Source organism: Lepus europaeus, chromosome 17 (genome assembly GCF_033115175.1).
Source record: "Lepus europaeus isolate LE1 chromosome 17, mLepTim1.pri, whole genome shotgun sequence".
Lineage (NCBI taxonomy): Eukaryota > Metazoa > Chordata > Mammalia > Lagomorpha > Leporidae > Lepus > Lepus europaeus.
Window position 1 is genome coordinate 53377192 of NC_084843.1, and position 27652 is coordinate 53404843.

At 37.4% G+C, this 27652-nt stretch overlaps 1 protein-coding gene across 2 annotated transcripts in view; it reads right to left on the reverse strand.

Moving 5' to 3' along the window:
- The window catches only part of JMJD1C (jumonji domain containing 1C), a 292989-nt gene that overhangs the window by 71895 nt on the left and 193442 nt on the right, over window positions 1–27652 (reverse strand). For both annotated transcript variants that reach the window (XM_062213863.1, XM_062213864.1), the window contains exon 3: window positions 11800–11913. In XM_062213863.1, coding sequence (XP_062069847.1) covers window positions 11800–11913 — 114 coding nt within the window. The remainder of the gene's footprint in view (window positions 1–11799; window positions 11914–27652) is intronic.

Here is a 27652-nt window from a genome sequence, read left to right on the forward strand (position 1 = left end):
CTGGATTATAGGGTCTATGAAGGCAAGGTATTTGCATTCCCAGCTATAACACAACAAGCCACCAAAGATTATTCAATCTATATTATTTACTGGGAGAGAAGTGCACACTACTTGGCTAGGAATAATTGCATTTTAGAGAATATCATTTAGGCAACAGATTGATAAGGCTTTATTTTAAAGCACTTTTCAATTTTAACTTTGAGCCAATTCAGGTCTCCAAACCTCAATATGCACAACAAACTGCTGGGAAAAAAAAAACAAGGAGATTGTAAACATTTTAATCCATTTGGATTCTCTACCTATGGAACAAATGAACCTGAAAATAATGCAGAGATATGGAATATAGCCTGACGTTAGTGTGTGGAAAGTCTTAAAAGTGTACTAGGTCTAAAATTGAGGGAAAAAACATTAACATTTAGAAAGATTTCAACTATATGAAAATTAACAAAGTGCCAAAAGAAACAGAATGATGTAAAACTGAAGACATTTCTCATATGATGGTTTAATACAAGGGTGGTTAGTGTTATATTAAAAACATGTCAGCCGGCACCGCGGCTCAATAGGCTAATCCTCCGCCTTGTGGCGCCGGCACACCGGGTTCTAGTCCCGGTCGGGGAGCCGGATTCTGTCCCGGTTGCCCCTCTTCCAGGCCAGTTCTCTGCTGTGGCCAGGGAGTGCAGTGGAGGATGGCCCAAGTCTTTGGGCCCTGCACCCCATGGGAGACCAGGAGAAGCACCTGGCTCCTGCCATCGGATCAGCGCGGTGCGCCGGCTGCAGGGCACCAGCCGCGGCGGCCATTGGAGGGTGAACCAACGTCAAAAGGAAGACCTTTCTCTTTCTCTCTCTCTCACTGTCCACTCTGCCTGTCAAAAACAAAAAACAAAACAAAACAAAACAAAAAAAACATGTCAGGGGTTGGTGCTGTGGAATAGTGGATAGAGCTGCCACCTGCTCCACTTTTGATCCAGCTCACTGCTAAAGCACCTGGGAAAGCAGCAGCAGATGGCCCAAGTGCTTGGGCTCCTGCACCCACATGGGAGATCTAGAAGGAGCTCCTGGCTCCTGACTTTGGACCGGCCCAGCTCTGGTTGTTGTGGCCATTTGGGGAGTGAAGCAGTGGATGGAAGATCTCTCTTGTCTCTTTCTCTCTGTAACTCTGCCTTTCAAATTAAAAAAAATTTTAAAATATGTCATCGAAAATTTGGGGTTCAGGTTCCATTCTAGTTCTTACTGGTTATGTGATTCCAGATACCAAGTCACAACTTCCCTAACCCTCACTTTCTTTGCTTATAAAAATTACTACCAAATACTCTCTATTCATATTTCTTCCTTCCTCTTTTCAGCCTTTCATTTTCCTACACCATTTGTCTAATTTTAGTACAAAAGAAAAATATCACATGTAAATGGTGTCAGGTGATAGGTGGATGAATTCATACAAACACAGTAAAGTCACATGGAAATTATTATTATAAGAAGCAAAATCTATGAGTACACAGAAGAAACTCCTCTAAGGATTGACAGAGGGGAATAAAAGAAATATGTGACTGAAGTTCTGACTTTCTAGTTCCCACTTCCAGTGTGAATAAGGTTCTGCTGTATTTTTTTGCTATGTCTCTAACATGATATTACATACTGTACCTTCACAATACCTAGCCCCCTTTAAAAACTTAATCTAGCTTGAGTAAACTAGATTAAACTAAACAACTGTTACCTTCTCATCTGGAAGATTTCTTCCAAAATGGTATGGATTAAATACATTAAGATAATAAAATTTTTTCTTATGAGGCTAACATATGAGTAATTAAAATAAAACACATGGGAATATTTAAGGAATTGTCAAATTTTTCTTAAAAATTACACTGAACAAGATTTTACCTTTAGATTTTAAATAATGTGGTCATGCTTTATAATAAGACATCACAAGCGAGAAAAAGGAACAAATACTATCATCCTGTTTTGACTGGCAAAAGGAAACTAAACAATCTTTTCCAATGGTTAACAAGTGATGGCTTAGAATTTTTGGAATCTGTTGTCTACAAGCATAATTTCACATACTCTAAATTCTTAACAGCAGTCACAAAAAATTAAAAAGAGACCAGCAGATTTTCCAGCATATGATGATAGCAGATTTGAGACCAGGAAATAACTATTGCAGTGATTTAAAAATGTTTTTAATGTGAGTATTGCAGAACAGCTCATACTTGGGCCAAATTTCAGTCAAAATAACATGTTCCCGCACTTCATGGTTACATTTTCAACACAGCAAGTTTTGCAACCATTAAACACACACACACACAAATGAAAAACTCCTTTTTTTTTTAAAAATGGCAGCAGATATGAATGCACCTGAATAAATTACACTGTTGATTTATAAGACACCGATAGGCATGTTTCATAACTGTTTTTGAAATTACGGTTATATAAAACTAGATAGGTGGTGATAGAAGGAACACTTAAATTGAATATAGAACAAACTAACTAAAACCTAAAACATACCAACTTCAAATACAAAAAAAAATTAAATAAGGAAGTACAATGACACTGTTTTAGTGACTGGTTCCCCTTTTCTCATCGTCCATCCTACTATCCAGGCTTCAGCTTGGCTCTACTACTGCAAGCTGTCACTTTTGACTAGAAATGGAACAAAGCCAAGTACTACACAATAGCTGCTTCCTGCTCTGGCCTCATCTCCTAGACCACCCCCAGGCCATGCCTGCCCACAGATGCTAATCCTACCAAGCCAATAATCTATCGGTAGTGGGATCACAGACATGGCTGCGGTCCTGTATTTTTTATACTCTTGGCACAGTATACATGCTACAATCTCATTGTTCCCATTTCATTTATTTTACATAAACAAAGCACCTCTAAATTTCAATCAAATACTAAAATGAAGGCAAAGTGAAATGGAAAAAGGAGATCCACATGAAAACTCAAGAAGTGACTGGGAACATGTTCAACTCCTACCAAAATATAACTCGGAAATAGATACAGAAAAACAGAGAACACCAATCTCTAAAGCATATTAATCCAAACAATCCTGGTCTTTAAATTTTGCAAAACTTCTGATTTGCTTCTGGCACTAACCTGAAAACCCTTTTTTTGGATAAATCTAATTTTAAATCAAATGTCTTTTATCCCACAGACTAAAATATTTGGGGCTTACAGGTTAAGGTTGGTAAGAAATGGCTGGACTTGTACCTTGAGCAACTTCACAGAATTAGGGTATAAGAGCTTGGAAAGAACTTCCACAGTTATTTAGTCTCACACCTTTTGTTCAATGCTTAGAGGACTTCTAGTCCACAGGATTACATCCACAAAGACTCTCCATACCATAACAAAACTCACTTATACTTTTTGAGAGAAAAATAACTATTGGCAACAAGTAGAGTTTATGACTTTCCCTTAGGAAAAAAGATAGGGGTATATTTTGAGAAGGGTAATGATATGACTATAGGATTTTGTAGTCATCTTTTCTAATATTTAGAATTATAGTTCAAGAAGTCACTGTGTAATCTTATCCATATATTTCATTAAAAAAAAGGAAAGTAGTATTACAAAAACATATGATACATATGATATGGGTTATATAGCCAGGTACACAAAGATAGTTCCAGAAAAGACAAATCTCACAAATTATTACAAGTATGAGAGGCAGGTAGTGGCAATAAAAAGGTCCAATAAGCATTTGAATGGTACAAAATTTCAAATATCCACTAAAAAGATTTATCATACATGTCTAGCTAATCTGAACAGTTTCTGTATCATAATAAGCTCCTTAATGTCATTTCATTTAACCTTCCAAAACTTTGAGGTAGATGGTATCTTTACTGATGAAGAAACAATTGATTCAGAATGGCTCAGAGAGAAAGGGAGGGAGGTTGGGAGAGAGGGTAGGAGAGAGAGAGGGAGAGAATATCATTACAGTCTTAGAATCATATCTATGAACTATATCGAATCTGTCAAAAACTAAAAAAATCAATTACAAATGGTTTAGACTTTTCAAATGTCACATATAGTCAGCAAATGGCAAAGGCAGGATTTGAAACCATGTTTATTTGAATTAACATCAAAACTTGTGCTAGACTGAATTTCTAAGATGAAAGATTCCCAAGAATCAATCAGCTCCTTCCAATACTTAAAATAATGTTACAAAGATGACCGTTATCCTTTTGCTGTCTTCCAATGGTTAGCAATCCCTTCTCTCCTTCATCTGACCCTATCATATGTATCTATTACAACATCTATTCTAATGTAGTCTGTTCTGCTTTTTATTCTTTTTATTCAAAAGCAGGCTGATCTCTACTGTTCCCTGGATCCATTATCTCTTCTTTGGCTATGTTGTCCCTTCTGCCAGGTGTCTGGACAGCCCTCCCATCATGGACTTCCATCTCTGTTCAAGAGAACCTCATTCAAGTTTTACTTCCTTCATCAGAAACTTCTTTACCCATTTCACTCTCTAGTGACTTCTATCTTTGTACTCCTAAAGTCTTTAGTATGCATTTTTGGCTCCTTAAATCAAGTCTATTCCAAAATAGCTTTTTAAAAAATATTACTCCTATCATAGGTTATAATAAACTCCTTAGAGGGGCTGCTGCTGTGGCGCAGCAGGTTAACACCCTGGCCTGAAGCGCTGGCTTCCTGTATGGGCGCTGGTTCTAGTCCTGGCTGTTCCACTTGTGATCCAGCTCTCTGCTATGGCCTGGGAAAACAGTGCAAGACTGCCCAAGTGCTTGGGCCCCTGCACCCACGTGGGAGGCCCGGAAGAAGCTCCTGGCTCCTGGCTTTGGATCAGCCTTTTGGATGGCTTTTGCAGCCATCTGGGGAGTGAACCAGTGGATGGAAGACCTCTCTCCGCCTCTCCTCTCTCTGTGTAACTCTGACTTTCAAATAAATAAATAAATATTAAAAAAAAAACCTCCTTAGAAATAAAATAAAGGCTTTTATCAACCTTTAAAACCATAAAGCAATTAGCAGTGTGCTATGATTAGGGAAACCACAACATCTAAACAACTTAAATGAGTGAAGTCAATCTGGAAATTTCCTAAGCCAAATATTTCAAATTTTAAGGTTTCATAAAACAGAAGTAGAATCTAAGCATTAAATTTCCATTTAAAGACTTCTTTCTGGAGAAGAATTGAGTCAAAAGCCAATAGAACACTAAGAGCTCTAGCACCTTCTCCTCTGCTCTGGTCTGTTCTCCCACCTCAACTAGAGTAGACACTCTCATTCCTTGGGTGGAATGAGGACAGGAAAGGAGAATAATAAATTCCCATACTGCACAAAAACTGATAGGAAATTTGGGACAGAAGTATTTGTACAAGTTTATTAATAAACACTGTATCGAGTCAAATTCCTATTCTCACATACAAACGTTAGTTTAAAAATATTCCAAAGTGGTGTATTTCATATATGTCATCTCACAGTCAATGAAAATATACACACACAACGAACCAGAATGAAGGTAAAGAAAAATCTGAAAAATAAATCCTTTCTCCCACTCTGTAAAGGAACAGTCCGGGAAGTTCTGTTTACTTTCCTGAACTATTAGCACTATCACTATAGCATTCTGAAGAACAGATCTGCTTATAAGCAAAATCTCTAACTCTATCACTGCATCATTTATAACAAATATTTTATTCAACAAAGTATAACATACTCCTAGCAACAACCACATAAGCAGTTAAATGTTCACTTTGGCTGAACAGTAGCCAAATGTCACCTCACTTTATTTCATCCTGGTTACAATGCAATTCCAAACTTCATAGGCCAATAGCTCAAAACAAAAGAAAAAAAAGTGTGTGTGTGTGTGTCTACTACACTTCACTCCCTAAACTACTGCTAATGTACCTAAGCAAAGTGTTTGCTCTATTTTTAGTAAACCAGATGTGTTGAGCAACACATATTCTGAAACCACAGCCAACCAGTTTGTAGGATCAATGATGAAAAAACTAAGAATTAAAATGGACTTATAATTGGCCTAACAACTTAATCACTGAAATACTACAGAAATCAGAGAAATACAAATCAGGCACAGTCCAGACACACTGATTTACTAGATAATGTAGATTCTTCTCTGTCCAAGTTTTTAAGCACTCCTGGTTCTAAAGGAATACTCAGGTTTATTCCACTTACTGACTTTTTCTTCAACCACCAATTCACAACAAATCACTATTCCATCTAGTACGGAATAAAATAATTCAATGTCTCCAATGTTCTATGCATTCTACAATGATAGAAACTGTATAATTAAAGATATCCCAAAATGAACTGAAAAAACAAAAACTTCTGGCTCAGAGATAAATTCAGCATAAAATAAATTCAAATTAAAAGCAAAAAGCAAAACAAACAAAAAATAAAAAATAAAAAATAAAAAACACCAAACAAAACAAGTATTAGTTTTATCTCTAAACCTATCAGCACATTATGATACAGGCATTCAATTAGGATCATTCCTTCAGGCCTAGGATTTATGATTCTACTTTATTCTTGAGAAAACACTTCATTACAATATTTTTAATATACAATGAGAAAAAAACTATAATTTTGGTCATGTACATTCTGTATCATATCTCTAATGGTTTTAGCTACCACCTTCTGTTATTTATTACCTTTAAAAGCAAGAAGGATGTGATCCCTAGAAAATACTGGACTAACAAGCCAGACTAAGCCAGATTAATTGATATATGAGTCATCTATAACTTTCAAGTAAGAAATAATCTCTTATGTATCTCCTATGAAGCAACCAACCTGAAAACTGCAGGTGTGATCATGGCCAAAGGCCAAAACTCAGGATAAGATGATTTTGAAATCATGCTATAAGTTGAGTGTTTCATTTAATTAGCAAAGTTTTTATGTGAATGTGATCAAAACTGCAATCAAATTTAATTGAACTTTTTGGAACTTCTGTAATTGTATTCCAAAGTAAAGCAACAATACCACAGAGAGTAACAACATACTATACAAAGCATCTTTAAAAAGCAATAATTTGTTTTTTTCTCCTTCTTTCCAACCCACTGAAGACACAGCAGAATCTGCAGAGTTCCCTCCTACTTCCTGTCCCTTTTCCCTTCCCCCTCTACTTCAAAGAAAGTTAACTGTGGCCAGGCATGATCAGGAAACCTGAAAGAAGGAAGTAGAAACTTATTTGCCTGCACAAGGAAGGTAAAATCGCTTAACAATACAATTGCATGTTGCTTCAGTGACCCAGTTAATACGTAGTCATTATACTGTCTGTAACCTGTTGGTTCAATTTCTTTCCTCAATGAACCTTCTTTCCAAAATACTGAAGATTATAATAGTTGTACCCTGGAATATTCAAGTATACGTCACCTAAAAAGCCAATCAGATAGACTAACTTCACACATTCAGAGAGGAAAGAGTAGAATCCAAATGAATATCCTAGTGAGAAGCCTATATTGAAACTGAGTCATGCTCACATTATTTTCCTAGCCATTACCCTACAGTACTTGTGTGTGTGTGTGTGTGTTATCATTCTGATTTAATTAAAAATAGGACTGTGCAACTATAAAGGAAAGGGAACATATTGCTACAGAATAAAATATTAAGAATCCAAGGATAAGGTGACAGATGAAAATTCTCATTTAATTAGATTCAGAGCATCATTTGTGAGAACTTTGAAAAAAAAAACTTATATGTAGTCACCATTTTAGATTAAAAAATATATACACAAAGCTCATTTCAATAAGAGATTTTGGGCAGGCCTTGTAGACTGGTGGGTTTGTCACTGTGGCCTGGAGAGTTAAATCATTGCTTGGGATGCCTGCATTCCATATCAGAGTGCTAGTTCAACTTCTGGTACTCTACTTGGGTTCCAGCTTGCTGATGGACCATGGGAAGCAGCAGATGATGGCTTAAGTCCTTGGGCCCCAGGCACTCACATGGAAAACACAGATGGGAGTTTTGGGCTCCTGGCTTTGTTTGGCCTGGCCCATATACCTGGCTGTTTGGGGAGTGAACTAGCAGTTTAATGAACTCTTTGTCTCTTTCTCTCAGTCTCTTTCTGCCTTAAGTTGATGAAAATAAACATTAAAAAGAAAAGATTCTGGGACTGGCACTGTGGCATGGATGTTTAAGCCACCCTCTGCAAAGCATCCCGTCAGGGCAAGAGTTCTAGTCCTGGCTACTCCACTTCCCACCCAGCTCTCTGCTAGTATGCCAGCAAATGATGGCTAGGTACTTCAGCCCCTACCACTTGCATAGGAGGAGTTCCAGGCTCCTGTTTTCAACCTGGCCCAAACCCGGCCAGTGAAGCTATTTGGAGAGTGAACCAGTGGATGAAGTTTCTCTCTCTCCCTGTCACTCTTTCAAAAAATAAATAAATAAAAATAAATCTTAAAAAAATTAACTTCCTCCTAAATAGGAAGTTTAAAAAAAGTGGTACCTACATTCAAAATAAACCACCTTATGATATTTACATTAGTAAGAAAAAAAAAAAAAAAAACAGGGAGACTAATTAGAAAGCCTATTCAAGTGTACTCAAAATCCTTTTGATCTACACAGGGCTACCGAAGGTTGATATAGATCAAAACCTAAGAGATAAATCTATGTAGTAACATGTATTGCTTGGTTAGAGAAAAGCATTTTGGGAGTAAGCTATTTTCATCATATGTGCTCTGAAGTTCTCTCCTTTTTCTAGAATGTGTCTATGATTGCACAAGTTGATTTAAATAAACTAGAAAAACTAAACTGAGCCATCTTAGATTTTTAGAGTAAATAGTCACTCAAATATTAAGATAAGTGCCTATAATTTATACACTGGAAAAATAATTTTATAAACGTACTTCAAAAAGTTCACAGAGGGGTAGGCACTTAGCACAGTAATTAAAGCACCTCTTGGGACACCAATATCCCATCTTGGAATGCTGGCTTCCAGCACTGGCTATGCAACTTCTGACCAAGCTTCCTGCAATGCACCTGGGAACCACCAGATTTGAAGTACTTGAGTCACTTCCACCAAAGTGAAAGATCCAGATTGAGTTCTAGGCTTCTGGCTTTTACCTGGCACAGTCCAGGCTTTTGTAGGCATTTGCAGAGTGTACCAGTAGAGGAAGATCTTGTCTAACCATCTCTGCCTCCTTTTCATTTTTTAAATTTACTTATTTATTTGAAAGGCAGAGATAGAGAGAGAAAAGTGGTGGGAGAGAGAGAGATCGTCCAACTGCTGGTTCAACTCCCCAAATGGTTGCAATGGTGGGAGCTGGACCAATCCAAAGCCAGGAGCTTCTTCCGGGTCACCCACATGGGTCCAGGGGCCCAAGCACTTGGAACCTCTTCCACTGCTTTCCCAGGCACATTAGCAGGGAGACCCAGATGGAGTTGAAAGTGGGGCAGCCGGGACCCAAATCGTGACCTATATACAATCTTGGCATCACAGGTGGTGGCTTTAACTTCTACACCACAGCGCTAGCATCACATCTTTGCTTTTCCGAAAAGAATTTTTTTTAAGTTAATGGAAAAATGGAATAAAAAAGATATGTACATTTTGGTACAAAAATTTTTGAAATCCAGGCATAAGTTTTCATTTTTTTTAAAATTTATAAGAGAACTGGAAGGTAAAATCTCATCCACTGGTTCATTCCCCAAATGCCTGCAGAGAGGTCAAAACCTGTGGCACTGGAACCCATGGTTTTAACTGCTACGCTAAATGCTCGCCACCATGTACAGTTACATATTTTCCATTAACTTTGTGAAGTACCCTCATACTTCTATCCTGATTTAAAAATACACAGATACACACATATTTAACTGCAGGGAGCAGGCATTTGGTGCAGCAGCTAGAACACTGCTTGGGATAGTTGCAACTCTTATCTGGGCTCCACTTCTGATTCTAGCTTCTTGCTAATGCATACCCTGGGAGGCAGTGAATGATGGCTCAAGTACTGCGTCCTTAGCATACACGTGGGAAACCTGGATTGAGTTCAGGGCTCCTGGCTTTGGCCTAGCCCAACTCCAGCTGTTGTGTGTATTTGAGGAGTAAAACAACAGATGGAAAATCTGTGTGTCTCTGTTTGTCTCTTTGCTTTTCAAATAAAGTGAAAATAAAGAAATATTGTAAAAAAAATGCATATGGAAAAACTATGGTAATCCATCAATTACTTCTAAAACAATAAATTCTAAGATACAAATATGCTAGATCTTAAAACAAGTGCTCCTGTATGATTTCCTTCCTTCTGAATTTTTTTAGAACTGAGAATTCACCTTTTTTGGGAAACACAAAGGGTTAGAATCACTTCTCTTCTGGAAGAAAAAGTATCCTTCTAGGCCAGAGGTCAACTTCCACATATACTAACAGAGCAGTGTAAATAACTAATCAGCAAAGACAATCACACAACTCATCCTGTGCCTTTATTTATTAAGAAATATCAGGCCCTAAAACAGTTTAAAAGTGTTGGGGGAGGGGGAACCTGTGTTAGTACATTCTTTCAATCAATTTTAATAAACATGTTATAGAGTTTTAGGCCACCTGGCAAGAGTTTATTTTTAAAACTAATTTCTACTTAATGATTTCACTTCTCTAAATGAAATTCAATCTGAAACTTCCAAAGGGCTAACACCACAAATATAGAATTGAAACATTAATAATTGGATAGCTTCTTTGGTTTCACCTGGATTCACCTTACTAAGACCTATAGAAAGCTAAATGACATTTGCAATGAAAAACAAAATTAAACCCAGGGGAAAAGTTCTAAAACATTTGCTATTAAACTGGAATTTACTATGAATTTTTAACTATAAATATACAAAGAACAAAAGCTCAACCATACAAAAAACTAGGCCACTTAAAGGCAAAGGAAAGATAATTCAGAATGACAAAAACACATATATCTGTGGAGACTTTCAAAATAATATTTAACCTGAAGGAACTAGCATCTTATTCTGGAAGACCTAAAACAACTACTATAATTCCCTAAGTATCAATTAACTTCATGCACAAAGAATCATTGGTAACTAACTGAAGGCCTTGCTCCTTCCATATGGAAACAACAGCTCTACATTTCATTTTTTAGAAAACACTTAATTAGTCAAAAATGAAGTTTGTACACTATCAGAAAAAAATTAAACCATTCACTCATCTTTCTCTTAAATGTAATTATTATATTGTTTTAAACATTTAAGAAAAAATAAACCTATGAACTCAACCTAGAGTCCAAATATACAAAGAAAATTAACTTGTTAGAAAAAAATTAAAGTGTTTCACTTATCCTTTCTTCCAAAGTAGTTACTTCATAATTTCACATATTTAACCCAAAAGAGCTCAAAAAATATTAATTTATTTCAGTGGACAGTCCAAGTATATAAGACAAACTTCATTACATAAAGAGCACATTTAGTTTAATGTTGATGAAAAGTTTCCAATACATTTTTATTTTTATTTAATTATACAATTACTGACAACCTAAAATAATTCCCTTAAAAACAAACTGTTATGCTAAACTGATATGTGTGCATAAGGCAAACACTATAGCAGTGGCGACAAAGATAATTTCTACTAACAGCTACCCAGTTATCTCCTAACAATAAGTATTACTTAGAATGTCAAGGATTTTGTTTTTTTCACTTCTGTATTTCCAGTGACAAAATACTGCCTGGTTCATAGTAACTTCTCAGTATATATCTGTTGATTGAATAATCAATCATTTATCCTATGTCCAAAATTAATTAAACACACTGGGTTCCTAGATGTTAGCTGAAACAATATTTGAAAAGAATCAATATCTCAATATCAATTAAGTTTAATGGATAGTTAACTTTTAAAAGTAATATAAAATTGCTTACCTGGTAAAGTTGAAAGGCACTATCTTTAGTTAAAAAATCCAGTTGTTTATCTACAAGGAATTCTACTGCAGTGATTGAACTGGGTATACTTTTTTCAACGAGGGGTTTGAAAGTCTGTCAAGAGTAAAAACAAAACAAATTTCTAACGGTTATTTTTTTGGGTTATATCCTCAAAATGAGTTGGTATAAATCAATATATCAATGTGACATTAACACAATGGCTTTAGATACCAATTAATATTACTTTTCATATTATAATCTAAATAATGTTCTCATTCATAAGAGTATTATATATTTAATAAAAAGGAATAAAGTAGAGCTAGATGGGATATGAAATTTTTCCAACACATTAAGCTTCTAGTTTATGTTTAAAAAGGGGATATAATCAAATATACTTAGGTATTAAAAAACTTCTGCTTAAGATAGAGAAACTGCATCTGAAAAAGTAGGAGACCTTATTTAACCTTCCTTTTTATGGCTAGAATTAGGCTTTTATGAAAGAATAGTTATGATTTCAATTCATATTTTTACTAGCTCATTCACATTAAGAAGGATTTTTAATGATCAGGAAGCATATGGTCTTTAACTCCACCCCTTGTACTCCCCACCCCTGCCCACAGCCAGAGCACAACAGAAAATCCTGCCACTTCAGTGCTGAGAGAGCAGCACGGAGGAAGTAAAAAGTCAGTAAGAAGTACTTCACAAAACATACACTGCAGTAAAATTTCTCCAAATCTCTGCTACTTTGAAACAAAAAGTGAATCATCGTCATTTGATTATTTTAAAGGAGACTCCTCTTTTACACAGAGGATTTTACTGTATGTATCTTGGGGTGGGAATTGAGAGGTGTGCCAGGTAAGAACAGGAATAAAACGTATGTATTTTTCTTCATGACAGTTACAATTAATTTTCAAGGTAGGTGAAGCCTGAATAAAAACCAAATGTCAAAAAAAACAAAAACAAAAACAACCAAATGTCTTATATGCATGATACTGTTCTAGAAACTTGAAAATGAAAACAAAATTTCACCATCTTAAAAACATACAGTGGTTGTACAGTAACACAAAGTTTAGAATACGTACTTAACAACCAACTCAGCTTCTCAATTACCTGTATCACAAGAAGAAATCTTTCTCACAATAACCATTTGTGTGATCACTGGATATAAAACAAAGCTTTTGACACAGATATTTAAATGCAACACTTTATTAATCACAATAAACATACTCCAGGGAAATACTTCAAGATCTTTAATTTGGAGTGGCTCTTAAAGAGTTAACTTCTGTATGTAAATTTCTAAAAGGATTTCAAGTGGATTCACTGCAGTCTGCAAGAATGTTTTTAAAAGCTGAGAATACAGGAGAATAATTTTAAAGTGCCTTAATCCTAAACTATCTACACAATGAATTTATAAAATATTTTCTTTCCTTAATCACATTATTATAAATATTCTCCCAGATACCCACTTATTCTCAAGATTTATGCTTAGAAAATCTAATCACAGTAACATCCTCCTTCCCATGTCTTAGGCTAACCTTTTAAGCACCAAGTATTTATAAAAAGTATTTTATTTGGATAGGAAATCACATTTTCAAAATACATTACTTAGCTATCTTACTACTACTGTTGTCATCTAATATTTTCCAAAATTAAATTCCTAAAATTATCATTGCATAAAATCCCATTATTTTCTTTAACAAGTGACAATGTTTGTAAGAAACCCAACAGTATTTATATAGATTTTTAAAATGTCCCTTACTATGTGATCAACTGACATGAAATACATAAAACGAAAAAATTCAGCTGATATCTAGAATAAAATTTTTTTCTTATTACATCTCAGTATATTTTGTAATAAACTAGAAAATACTTTAAGAGTATTTTTAATCTCTGAACATTATTAAATGCTCTATTTCTTTTCAAACAGTACCACTCCAGGTCAAATTGTGAAGGTTAATAAAAAGGTCCACAAAAGGTATCAGCTAAGTGGCTAAAGAAACAATTCAATTATGTAGGATTTGAAACAGAAGTAAATGTCTCATGTCTTGAGTGCCTCTTTCTTAGGCAAATAATACAGGTGGTTTGCATTTCCTATGAGACCTAGTCATTTTATAATATGAAAAAGATTCTGCTGAAAAGAACCTCTCAGAGCTCTGTTTTTCAAAGTAGGTCAGAGTTTCAGGGGTAAAATTCAACAACTTGTAATTTAAATTACTGAGTTAATTAGGGAGAAAAGGCTTAGCTTCCAGGTAAAATAAAAGCATTTGAAGTTTTGAGATATCTAAACTGAAAGCCAATGAAGTTTTGCTATCAGAAATGTAAAATGATTACCTTAGAATGATCAAATTTGAGTGCTCTTAGAGAACAAAGATCTACTTTTGATACAAGTACTTTTAATCATCTACAAATGGAAGAGTATCTTGTTTTTCAAATAAAAAGGCCACAATTTGCAAATGCTGAAATGCACAATTATATTTAAAATACAAATATGTTGCCATCAGGGGCCGATTATAGACTTTTATAGTACTGGTTTAAAAGAAACACTCAGTATATATTAACTAAGCAACTGAGAATTTTGACTGACTCTACTTTATGGAAAAATTAAAAACATATGAATTGATGTAGTTAAAATACACTCTGATCTTTAAATGGTAAAGCAACAATGTAATTGTTAATTTTTGTACATAAGTCTAATATATGTGTCATATTAGCTTAAAAATAAAAACATGTATTTCAGTAAAAACATTGGATTCTACAGCATTTATGATAAATCTGAAGTAAATATTTCAGTGTCTAGGTACACAGGAATGTAAAGAAACTGGAACTCATGCATAACTAAGCAATACAGGACTCTAAAGATATATCTCATTCTAGAAGAACTTCCACAGCCTAAGGGGAAGCAATGAGCTACCATCTGATGAAAAGTCACAGAATATGGCCTTAATCCACAAAAGACTTATTCAAATGATGAAAAAAGCCTTTGAAAATCCAAATGAAAATTACTAACTTAAAACTAAATATTTAGTTGAAACAACAACACTTTTTCAATTTTATTAACAGATTATCAGTTTTTTTACAGTCATTTGTCATTGTTAACCATACTTTAAAAATAGTCTAAAGCCAAAATAGAGTTGAGAGGCTGCATTTCGGGTAGGGCCTACCACACTATAGGAAGAATGCTTAGAACAACTGTATCCTGTTTGGGGCTCCATGCTGCACCACATTCCATTTACATGAGGAAGAAGCGAACAGATGAGGCCTCCCCGAAAAACATTTTGAAAATAAATCAGCTACAGCTCTCAAACACAACTCAGCTGCTCAAACAAACCATGTTTAAGCTTACCATTTAACATTTAACAGGAAATTCATGGAGTTTATGTCTGCAGTCTGAGTTTCTAACAATCTCCGGTTAACACGGAACAATTATCTTTTTTTAAAAAAATCAGGCTTATAAAATACAAAATACTGATATGAAACTCACCAAAGGTAAATAGCCAAGCAGAAAACAATCTAACCAACATTTTATAAGTCAAGGTTTAGCTTAAAAAAAAAAAAAAAAAGCTGGAGTGACTTGAAAGAACAAAGTCCAAATTCCCACCCAAGCAGGTCTATTGAAAAACATCATACTGTTAGAAAACAAGTTGGGGGTGGGGAATGAACCACAAAAAAAAAACAAAAAACAAAAAAAAAAAAACCACAAAACAAATATCCCCACTTCCCTTGAAACATTAGTCTAATTTGAAACACTTCTGCCATAATACTTTAATGAATTAAACTCTAGCTTTTAAATTAACCTTCTCCAGTATTATTAAATTACTACAAACACAGTAAACCTCTTTCTAAACAAATAAAATAGTTAAAAATTCTTAAAACTTAGAACAGCGAGGCTAGGACTATAAAAGGCAGTGACCTTAATTCCTAAGGCTGAGAAGCAAAACCAAATGTAAATTAAGACAAAAGAAAAAGGAAGCAGAAAAATACAAACCGTACTTTGTTCTTGAAATTTTAAAGTATCTAAGAAATCCACAAGGCTTTAAAGGTCACTAAGTATAGCTGGCGTTTATATTTCGTTCTTGAGCAGTATTTTTAATCTGGCATAATACTTCTTTAGTCTTCAAAAATCACAGGCAAATGGCTCTCAAAGCAGGCATTTCTGAGCTCACTTGCAGCGGTGTCATTGTATAAGAAGAAAAGCCAAGACCACAGAACGAAGCAGGAGCTGTAACCTAACAAGTCTCCGACGAGCAAATGACGATTTTCTGTCTGCTCTGGCTCAGCCCTGGCAGTGATGAGGATTACAACTCGCTCTTTGTCATCAGCACTGTGGTGTTAACGACTAAGAAATCCTGCAGCTGAAGCACTACTGCATCCTCCGATCTGGGTCAGGATAATTTCTCCCGAGGTCGCTTACATAACCAGTAAGATACTCCAAATAAAGAGAACAGCCATCCATCAGTTAGAGAAAGCCTTTCCCACTGTACTCTGCGTGGAAACACACTGCAGTAGCTTCCAGCAGCGCAGACACCCAAATGAGAACGAGTACTTGGCTTAGGGCACACAAGAGAAGGGAAGAGGCGGTGCTCTGTAAACTGTAACTAATCCCCCGTCACAGGTGCTGATGGAGTCACTTCCAGCACGAGTCACATTACTGGTGATTACTCATTTGGCTGCGGCCATACAGACTGGCTCATAATTTTAACAACAGACAAAGGCAGACTAGTGGCGAGACTGAAATCTCAAGTTTACTGTCTCCTTCAAAGAGGAAAGGCAAACATGAAGTTTTTTGCTTCCAGATTTACTAAGGTGAGAAAGTGCAGAAAACAAATAATATGTAAATAGCTCTGAAATTGGCAAAAATAAAGCATAACTTTAAACCACCAAAAACCACTTTCAGTATGTGTTCAAGAACTTAAGTTTAATAATTGTCTTAAAAATATAAAAATTCTAAGAATTATTTCAAACTAATTTTTAACAGCCTAACTGAAATTAAATAACAACCAACAATCTCAGGCATTTTATTCAAAACAAATGTAATATTTATTTTGCCAATTTTAAATACTATTAAAACAATTTTCATTCTTTATAAAGAAAAAAATCCAGATAGTTCTCAGAGAAAGAACAACAGAACAAAATATTTTATCAGTTATATAACATATTCTCTTAATTTGTATCTTTAGAGTTATGTCATCAAAAACAGTAATCACATGTGGCAATCAAACACCTGAAATATGGTTAATTTCAATTGAGATGTGTGCTATATGTATAACATACTATGGCAAAGAACATAAGATATTTCATAAACAATTTTATATTGGTTATATATTGAAATATTTTATATTTTGGGTTAAATAAGAGTAAAATTAATCTATCATATTTAAAAATTTTAATGTAAACACTGAAAAATTTAAAGTTACATAGGTGGGGCCTGCGCTGTGGTGTAGCAGGTAAAGACGCCTACATTGCCAGCATCCATATTGGTACTGGTTCAAGTCTCAGCTCAGCTGCTCCACTTCGGATCCAGCTCTCTGCTCTGCCCTGGGAAAGTAGCAGAAGATGGCCTAAGTCCTCAGGCCCCCACACCCCCAGGGGAGATCAGGAAGAAGCTCCTGGCTCCTGGCTTTGGACTGGCCCAGCTCTAGCCCTTGCAGCCATTTGGGGAATGAACCAGCAGATAGAAGACCTCTCTCTCTCTGCCTCTGTAACTTTGCCTTTCAAATAAATAAATAAATCTTAAAAAATTTTTCACTGTTAGGGCATTCAGTAAAATTTGCTAGTTTCTGACTTAAAGAAAGAAAAGTTGGCCATATAGTCAGTCAATTATGCTTGTGTATTAAAATTTAATTGACATATATTCTCAATTTTGTTGTAGAGACTACATGAAGAAAAAGAAAAAATATATGGTACTTTGCACTGAAACTTGAAACTATAACCATAAGGGTAAGAAAATCTCGCCCATTTAACACGATAAACAGTCTTTTATTATTTCATACCCTGCAGAGATCTTAATTTCTATAAACCTAAAAAGGTCACATCAATTTTTTATATCACATATATAATAACCACTTTATACTTATTTGAAAGACAACGTTACAGAGAGGCAGAGCCAGACAGAGTGAGAGAGGTCTTCCTGTTCATTTCCCAAATGGCCAAAGGGGCCGGAGCAGGACTGATCCAAAGCCAGGAGCATCTTCCAGGTCTCCCACAGGGGTGCAGGGGCCCAAGTACTTGGGTCATTTTCTACAGCTTTACCAGGCCATAGCAGGGAGCTGGATCAGAAGTGGAGCAGCCAGGAGCTTGAACCAGAGCCCATATGGATGCCAGCAATGCACACGGCAACTTTGCCTGCTAAGCTATACAGGGCCAGCCCCAAATGTATCACTTTCATTTCACAGAAAACATCAGGTTAAATATTGAAAAGGTATTTTCAATTTAATATATGATAGAGTTGCACTTATGAGAATGCTTTTTAAATCCGTTTTAAGTATGAAAATAGATGAGCCATGATTGTTCTAAGGATGTCAGTAAATGGCTTTATTTTGTAGAATATCAGCATTGTATCTTACAGAAGATGAAAGGTGTTAGCCAGCGCCGTGGCTTAACAGGCTAATCCTCCGCCTTGCGGCGTCAGCACACCGGGTTCTAGTCCCAGTTGGGGCGCCGGATTCTATCCCGGTTGCCCTCTTCCAGGCCAGCTCTCTGCTATGGCCCGGGAAGGCAGTGGAGGATGGCCCAAGTCCTTCCGCATGGGAGACCAGGAGAAGCACCTGGCTCCTGGCTTCGGATCAGCGAGATGCGCTGGCCGCAGCGGCCATTGGAGGGTGAACCAACGGCAAAAAGGAAGACCTTTCTCTCTCTCTCTCTCTCTCTCTCTCACTATCCACTCTGCCTGTCAAAAAAAAAAAAAAGAAAAAAGAAAGGTGTTAAAATGTAACTTTGGGACAAAATGTTTTTAATAATGCTGTCAAATGAATATTAAACATCAATTCTATAATTAATTCACATTCACTTAGAAAAATAAACAAAGTAAAATAACTCATTCATCATGTTACCAAGAAAACAACTGGATAAATATGGCAGCCTTATTCTGATGCCCAAACTACCAGAAACTATGAAATGCTTGACAAAGCTTGCTATTATGCTATCAACTTTTAAGTAAATTTCAACTTTTTTATTTATTTGAAATTCAGAGCGAGAGAAAAAGAGAATCTTTCATCTGCTGGAATCTTCCATCATGGCTGCAATGACTAGGGCTAGGCCAGGTTGAAGCCAGGAGCCAGAAGCTTCATCTAGACCTCCCACATGGATGCAGGGACCCAAACACTTGGGCCATCTTCCACTGCTTTCCCAAGCACAGTATCAGGGAGCTGGATCAGAAGTGGAACAGCCAGGACTTGAACCAGTGCTCATATGGGATGCCGGCACTGCAGACAGCACCAGTCTCCACATTTCTACAACTTATAATACACTATAAAATGAATTTACTACTCACAGTATCTTATAATCTTATGTAGATTCAGGTTTGACTATATACTGATGTACTTGGGAGCAAGCACCGAGGTACAGCTGGTTAAGCTGCCTCTTGGGACACCAGCAGCCTACATCTTATACTGAAGTGCCACTTCAAGGTTCAAGTCCTGGCACCTCTGCTTTGGATCTAGCTTCCTGCTAATGTACCCTGGGAGGCTAACTGATGACGACTCATACGCTAGGGTGCCTGAGACCCATGGGGAGAACTCAGAGTTCCTTGCTCCTGGCTTTAGCCTGGTCTGGCCCCAGCTACTGTGGACATTTAGAGATTGAATCAAGAGAGGAAAGGTGTGTGTGTGTGTCTCTGTCTTTCAAGTAGTTGGAAATAAATAAACACACAAAAAGTTAGCTGTCTTTTGCTCCTCAAGTATTAGTCCTACAGAGTCAAACAATGCAGATAAATATGTTTACTGAGATCTCAATAAGCACATTCCTAGTAAAGTAGAATGCATTACTGGGTTCTAGTCCCAGTCAGGGCGCCAGATTCTGTCCCGGTTGCCCCTTTTCCAGGCTAGCTCTCTGCTGTGGCCCGGGAGTGAAGTGGAGGATGGCCCAAGTCCTTGGGCCCTGCACCCGCCTGGGAGACCAGGAGAAGCACCTGGCTCCTGGCTTCGGATCTACGTGGTGCTCCGGCTGCAGCGCGCCAGCTGCAGTGGCCATTGGAGGGTGAACCAATGGTAAAGGAAGACCTTTCTCTCTCTCTCTCTCTCTCTCTCTCTCTCTCTCACTGTCCACTCTGCCTGTAAAAACAAACAACCAACCAAAAAAAACAACCAAAAAAACCCCAAGTAATCAACATCAATATTGGGAAACCAAGCATTCATTTCTATTTTTTTTTTTAGTTTTTAAGATTTATTTTATTTATTTGAAAGGCAGAGTTACAAAGAGAGGTAGAGACAGAGAGGTCAGTCTCCCATCCACTGGTTCACTCCCTAGATGGCTGCAACGGCCAGAGCTGTGCTGATCTGAAGCCAGGAGCCAGGTGCTTCTTCCCAAGTGAATCAGTGACAGGGGATCTCTCTCTGCTTCTCAAATAAATTAATTTTTCAAGAAGCACTTCACACTGCATCATGGTTAAATGAAAATAAGACATCTCCCCACTACTATAAAGAGAAAGACGGCATACATCATACTTTTAAAAGATTTAAATTTTTTTTGACAGGCAGAGTTAGACCGTGAGAGAGACAGAGAGAAAGGTCTTCCTTCTGTTGGTTCACCCCACAAATGGCCGCTATGGCCGGCGCACTGCACCGATCCGAAGCCAGGAGCGTCCTCTTGGTCTCCCATGCAGGTGCAGGGCCCAAGCACTTGGGCCATCCTCTACTTTACTCCCAGGCCACAGCAGAGAGCTGGACTGGAAGAGGAGCAACCGGGACTAGAACCCGGGGTACCGGCGCCGCAGGCGGAGGATTAGCCTTGTGAGCCACGGCGCCAGCCAAAAGATTTAATTTTTTAAAAAAGATTTATCTATTTATTTATTTGAATGTCAGTTATAGAGTCAGGGAAAAACAGAGATCTCCGATGTGGTTGGCAGGGGCCTAACAACTTGGGCTATCCTTGGCTGCTTTTCCTAGGCTATTAGCAGGAGCTGGATCAGAAGTGAAGCATGATATGGCACCCATATGGGATGCAGGAGATACAGGTAGCTGCTTTACCCACTAGGCCGCAACAATGGCCCCAAGATGTTAAATTTTTAAAAATTCAAGAGCCAGAGAGAGACAGACATACAGAAAAGAACTCCAGTCTATTCTCTAAATGCCCACAACAACTGGGGCTGAGCTGAGCTGGAGTTAGGAGTCAGGAACACAATTCAAGTCTCTCAAGTGGTGGCAGAAACCCAATTACTTGAGCTATCCATTGCTACCTCCTAGGGTCTGCATTGAAGGGAAGGATAGGGAGCCACAGCTGGGAATCAAACCTAGGCATTCTGATGTGGGATACAAGTGTCTTAATCACTAGGCCAAATGCCCACCCCTACAGTCATTTATTGATGCAGATGAAGGATACACAGACATACAACTGTTTGATAACAACAAATACTCCTCTAAAATGGGCTTGAGCAGAGCTAATGTTTGCCAACATCCACATCAGAGTTTGAGTCTAACTTCTGATTCCAGCTTCCTACGAATGCAGACTCTGGGAGGCAGTGGTGATGGCTCAAGTGGTTGGTTTTCTGCTACCCATGCTGGAGACCTGGAATGAGTTCTCTGCTCCTGGCTGCCACCTAGCCCTAGCCCCAACAAGCCACTGTGGGTATCTGGGGAGTAATTTAGCATACTCTAGCTCTCTCTCAAGTACATTTTTAAAAATCAAAATTAAATAAAAAGGAAAGAAAATAGGATTGACCAACATTAATGTGAGTTTGATCTGGTTCTCTGTTAAATTTCTAACACAAAGAAAAATAATAAAGTAGCAATATAAAGACCTTGATATCAAGTGTAAGTTGATTGGTTTTATATCATCTCATTAATTCTCTTCTGTCCTTGTAACTCATATGGGGTGACAGAATTCATCTTTCAGACAACAGAAAGTACCAATTTGAGGAGAGCAGCACTTTAGACCTTTAATTGTTCTCATGACTTCTATTTCCTTCTAGATTAAGGAAGGAAGGAAGGTACAAAGTTACTGTTAATTTTTCATTTTATTGGGAGGTAGAGGTGGGGGTGGGGTGGGGTAAAAGGCCTTTTCTGGCTGCTAGACCAGGTTAGGGGAAGAGGAAACTACTCCAGTTACTACTCAGATATACACATCTCTGACTTCCTTCCTTTTTAGCTGGTTTCTAGGTTACAAGCTGAATAAATCAACAGAGGTGAGAAAGTAAACAGAGGCTAAAAGGAAGGCAACACTGTCTGACTCTCCAAAGAAAATCTGTTCCTTCCAGTAATGTGAGACCCTTGTATATACAACTAAGAATTAAAATAACTAGACATTGAGACATGAAAGGAAAAAAAAAATCTCTCATCTCTAATCTTTGTATATATGGAGGCTGAACAACACAGTGGATTTCTCCAATTATATGAACTTACAAGAGATAACAAATATACCTCTTTTATGTTCAATGATCTAGCATTATAAATATTTTTAAGACATATAAATAGGAAAAGAAGATAAACAGCAGCAGCTAGCAGACCGCAACTTGATAAGGCCTTGATACGGCCTTATATGAAGGCCATGAAGATACAGGAAAGTGTTTTCCAATATGCCATATTCATCTATGAAAACATATAATCAAACATAAAATTTATGTTAATTGAAAGGCAGAGTGACAGGGAAGGTGAGAGAGACAGAGACAGACAGAGAGAGAAAGAGAGACAGAGACAGAGAGACAGAGAGACAGATCTTCCAATTGCTGGTTCATTCCTCAAATACTCCCCAAATGCCCACAACTGCCAGGTTTGAGACAGGTTGAAGCCAGAAGCCTGGAAATCCCTCCTGATCTGCCTTGTGGGTCATAGGGACTTAAAGTATTTGCACCATCATCTGCTGCCTTCAAGGCCACAGGAAACTGGATTGGAAGCACAGTAGCCAGAACTGGAACCACACACTCTGATATGGGATGCACGTGTCCCAAGTCAATGATTTAACCTACTATACTACAATGCCCTGTTCAAATTTTAATAACAAATAATTGTGCTAACAAAAACCACTGTAGAGAATTCTAAAACCATGTGAAAGTACCCTCCACAAACAATCTATACTTTGAATAACATTATGGCTGAATATAAAGAATACTTTCTTTGATTCTTTCCTTCAAAATATCCTGAAGTAAAAAAAAAAAAAAAAATCCTGAATACTACTAATGTATATATAAAAATTTTTAGGGAGTTCCAAGAGTTTGTCATTTCTTTGACTTGTATTGAAGAATCTTCCTGGTTAGTCTTCCTTCCATTTCACTTACATTTTTTTCTCTACAGCTGTGTGCTTGTTCCATTAAGATACACCCCCAACCCCATTTTTGGCTTTGAACACATTTCAGGCCTGAAACTTCTATTTCTTTGAATCTGTATTATTTTTAATATTTACTTTTATTTATTTGAAAGGCACGGAGAGAAAGGTTTTTCATCTACTGGTTCACTCCCCAAATGCCTACAGTGGTTAGAGTTGAGCCTGGACGGAGCCAGGCTCCACCCAGGTCTACTATGTGGGGATGGCAAGGGCCCAAGGACTTGGGGGGCCATCCTCTTTTGCTTTTCTTGGCACATTAGCAGAGAGCTGGATCTTAAGCAGAGCAACTGGGACTCAAATTGGTGCTCTGATGAGATGCTGGCTGAAATGCCAGCGTGGACTTAACCTGCTGTGCTGGCCCCTAACCTGTATTTTACACTATTACTCAGACAGTATAAAACTTATATCCTATTGCCACATAGGCCATAATATGACTAAAATAACTTAACTTGGCCAAGTTTTTGTGATTCTTTTCATAGCCACTAGAAGTAATTATCACAAAGTAATCATGCTTTATGATTTGTTTCCCATATACAATATTTTGAACACTTGGTACTTTTTCGTTAAACCTCTATTATAAAGATGTAATTTTCCCTAAGTTATTTCATAAGTTTAATGTAAGTTTTATAAAAAATTGGCACAGCAAGTTAAGCCACCCCTTGTAAAGCTAGCATTCCATACTAAAGTGCTGCTTTGAGTCTGGCCTGTTCTGCTTCTGATCCAGCTCCCTGATAATGTGCTTGGGAAGCAATGGAAGATGTTTCAAGTACTTGGGCCTCTACCACCCACACGGGAAACCCAGAATGGAGTTCCTTGTTTTAGCATGGCCCACAGCTGGTTATTGCAGTCGTGTAAAGAGTGAACCAGTGTAGGGGCCGGCACTGTGGCGTAGTGGGTAAAGCTGCCGCCTGCAATGCCGGCATCCCATATGGGCACCAGTCTGAGTCCTGGCTGCTCTACTTCTGATCCAGCACTCTGCTATGACCTGGGAAAGCAACAGAAGATGGCCCAAGTACTTGGGCCCCTGTACTATAGTGGGAGACCCAGAAAACGTTTCTGGATTTGGATCAACCCAGCTCCAGCTGTTGTGGCCATTTGGGGAATAAACCAATGGACAGTCTGTGTCTCTCTCTCTCTCTCTCTCTCTCTCTCTGCCTCTCTGTAATTCTGCCTTTCAAATAAATAAATAAATCTTTAAAAAAAAAGTGAGCCAGGGGCCAGCACTGTTGGCATAGTGGGTAAAGCCACCGCCTGCAGTGCCGGCATCCCATATGGGTGCCGGTTCAAGACCTGGCGGCTCCACTTCCAATCCAGCTCTCTGCTATGGCCTGGGAAAGCAGAAGATGGCCCAAGTCCTTGGGCCCCTGCACCCGCGTGGGAGACCCAGAAGCTCCTGGCTTCAGACTGACGCAGCTCCAGCCATTGCAGCCAATTGGGGAGTGAACCATTGGATGGAAGACCTCTGTCTCTCTTCTCTCTGTGTAACTCTGACTTTCAAATAAAAATAAATAAATCTTTAAAGAAAAAAAGTGAACCAGTATATATCTATTGTGTATTTCTCTCTTCCTCTCTGTAGCTCCACCTTTCAAGTAAATTAATAAATCTTTGAAAAACAGTATAAGATTGTAGAGATAAACAACTTAAAGTTCTTATTTAAAAAAAAAAAAAAGCAAAAATAAGCAAGGAAGTTATAAAACAAAAAACAAAAAGGGCCAGTGTCAGGGCACAGGGTTAAGCCACAGTTTGCACTGCCAACATCCCAGATCAGAGTGTCAGTTTGAATCTAGCTACTGAAAAAGCAGCAGAGGATGGCCCAGGTTACTAGTGCCCCTGCCACCCAGGTGGGAGACCCAGATGGAGTTCCAGACTCCTGGCTTCAGCCTCGTCCAGCCCTGGTCATTGTGGCCATTGGGGAATAAACCAGCAGACAGAAGATCTCTCTTTCTCTCCCTCTCTGTCTGCCTTTCAAATAAATATCATAAAAATAACTGAAGGTATTTTTAAAAAGACAAAAATACAAATGTCAAGGTAACATAATAGATTTTACAATATATTTCAAGAATCCAGTTAACCAACTGGTATACTACAGCATAAAGACACAGTCATCAATGGACGGCTTAAAAAGTCCCAATATTGACCAAGTATGGGAATTTTTGATTAGAAAGGAATTAATTTCCAAATCAGAAGGGAAACAAAATAAATGCATATGAAAACTGAATAAAAGAAAAACAAGCTGTTTAAATGTAAATAGCAGTGGATGTAGTTGCAATGAGTTGAGCTGCCACTTAGGATACCCCACTTCACCTGTAAGAATACCTGGTTCAAGTCCTTGCTACTCTGTGCTTCCAGTTAATGCACTTGAGAGGCAGAATACAACAGCCTAAGCACTTGGGTTCCTGCCATCCATGTGGAAAATGATGACTGAATTCCAGGATCTTGGCTTCAGCCTAGCCTACGTATGGCAGTAGAAGGCATTCTGGAAGTGATCTGTCTATAAACCTCTAGTTGACACGTTGACATTCAAATAAATGAATCTTTAAAAAAAAATGGCCTCTAATTCTTCCCAAAAAATTAAAAAAAAAAACTTTAGACATCAATAATTTCATCTTTACAGATAAGAAATAGAGAACTGCCTTTTATCATCAAAAACCTTGTTTATTGAAGCCCTGGGACTAGAACCTCAATTTCCTAATTCATAACAGATTTGACTTTTGCATCCTAAAATGGTTTGAAACAACTGTATTGTCTTCATGCTTGTTAGCATAGGGTGACAGAAAACTGTTTTGCCACTAATGAATAAAACTTTAAACTTTGGATTTTAAATAAAAGAAAATGAAACCCATCTAGAAACTGCAAAGTCAAAGTATCAAGGAAAAATCAGCAAAACAAATTTATGTATTTTTAAATTGTTGTATTGACATTGTTGTCTTCAGAGAGAATAGGCAGGGTTATGAAAAGAAAAACTAAATACACAGGGATCTTTTTAGTTTAATTTATTCATTTGATAGGCAGAGTTAGCAAAAGAGAGAGAAAGGAGAAATAGTTATCTTCCATTGACTGGTTCATTCACCAAACATTGCCAATGGCAGCGTCTGGTATCCAGGCCTAAATGACAAACGAGCAACTCCGTCTGGGTCTTCCCCAAGCTAGATCATAAGCAGAGCAGCCAGGATTGAAACTGACACTCCAATATGCAATATGGGATATGGCATCTCAAGTTGAGGCTTAACCCACTGTGGCATAAGGCTGGTCCCAACACAAAATGATTTTAAAGGTATGTTCAGGGAAAGGTAATAAAACACAAATAATTGGGGGGAAAAAGTTTTATATTATTTCTGTGAAGAAAAAATATTTTGTATTTTTATTTAATTTTTTAAATACTTATTTATTTATTAGAAAGGCATTCACTGGTTCACTCCCCAAATGGCTGCCACCACCAGGGGTTGGCCATGCTGAAACCAGGAGCCAGGAGTTTCTTCCGGTCTCCCACATTTGTACAGGGACCCAGAGACTTGGGCCATCTTCCATTGCTTTCACAGGAACATTAGCAGGCAGCTGAATTGGAAGTGGAACAACCGGGACTCAAATCGGTGCCCATATGAGATTGCTGGCACTGCAGGATGCAGCCAAATGGGCTGCGCCACAGCGCTGACCCTGAAAAAATATTTTTAATATAGAAAATATAAGGTAGAGATTTTTAAAAATCTAAACATTGAAGATAGGTAGAGGGTTCTTTTTGATTCCAGAAATATAATTTATTTTCTTTACAAGTAACAGAATTATACTCCACAGTGTGAAAAACCAAATAGGTGAAAAAGATTCCACAGTTTTACCCTGAACCCACCCAGTTAACTATTTAAATGTACCTTCAGTTTTTTTAATGTCTATCTATTAACAAGCTTCAGAGCATATACAAATTATAAGTTGTATATTTTACTTATTACTATTCTCGTGCTCTTATACTGCCATACTTTTAAGCAATAAATTAGGTATATGAGCATGAATTTTATTAATCATAGCATTGAATGCTTAAACTGCTTTAAATTTCATATTACAAATAATATAAACATCTTTTATTTATTTGAAAGGCACAGAGAGGGAGATCTTCCATTCTCTGGCTCACTCCTTAAATGCTCCCAACAGCCAGGTCTGGGTCAGGCTTTAGTCAGGAGGAACTCCATCCAGGTTTCCTGCATGAGTGGCAGGAACCCAGGTACTTGGGCCATCATCTGCTGTCTTGCTAGGCTCATTACCAGGAAGCTGGATCGAAAGGGGAGTAGTCACTACTCAAACTCTGATTAAATATTATATTTAATCTTATATTATTAAAGACCTATCTATTGCTATTTATAAATGAGAAAGGGCCCAATTAGATACTATA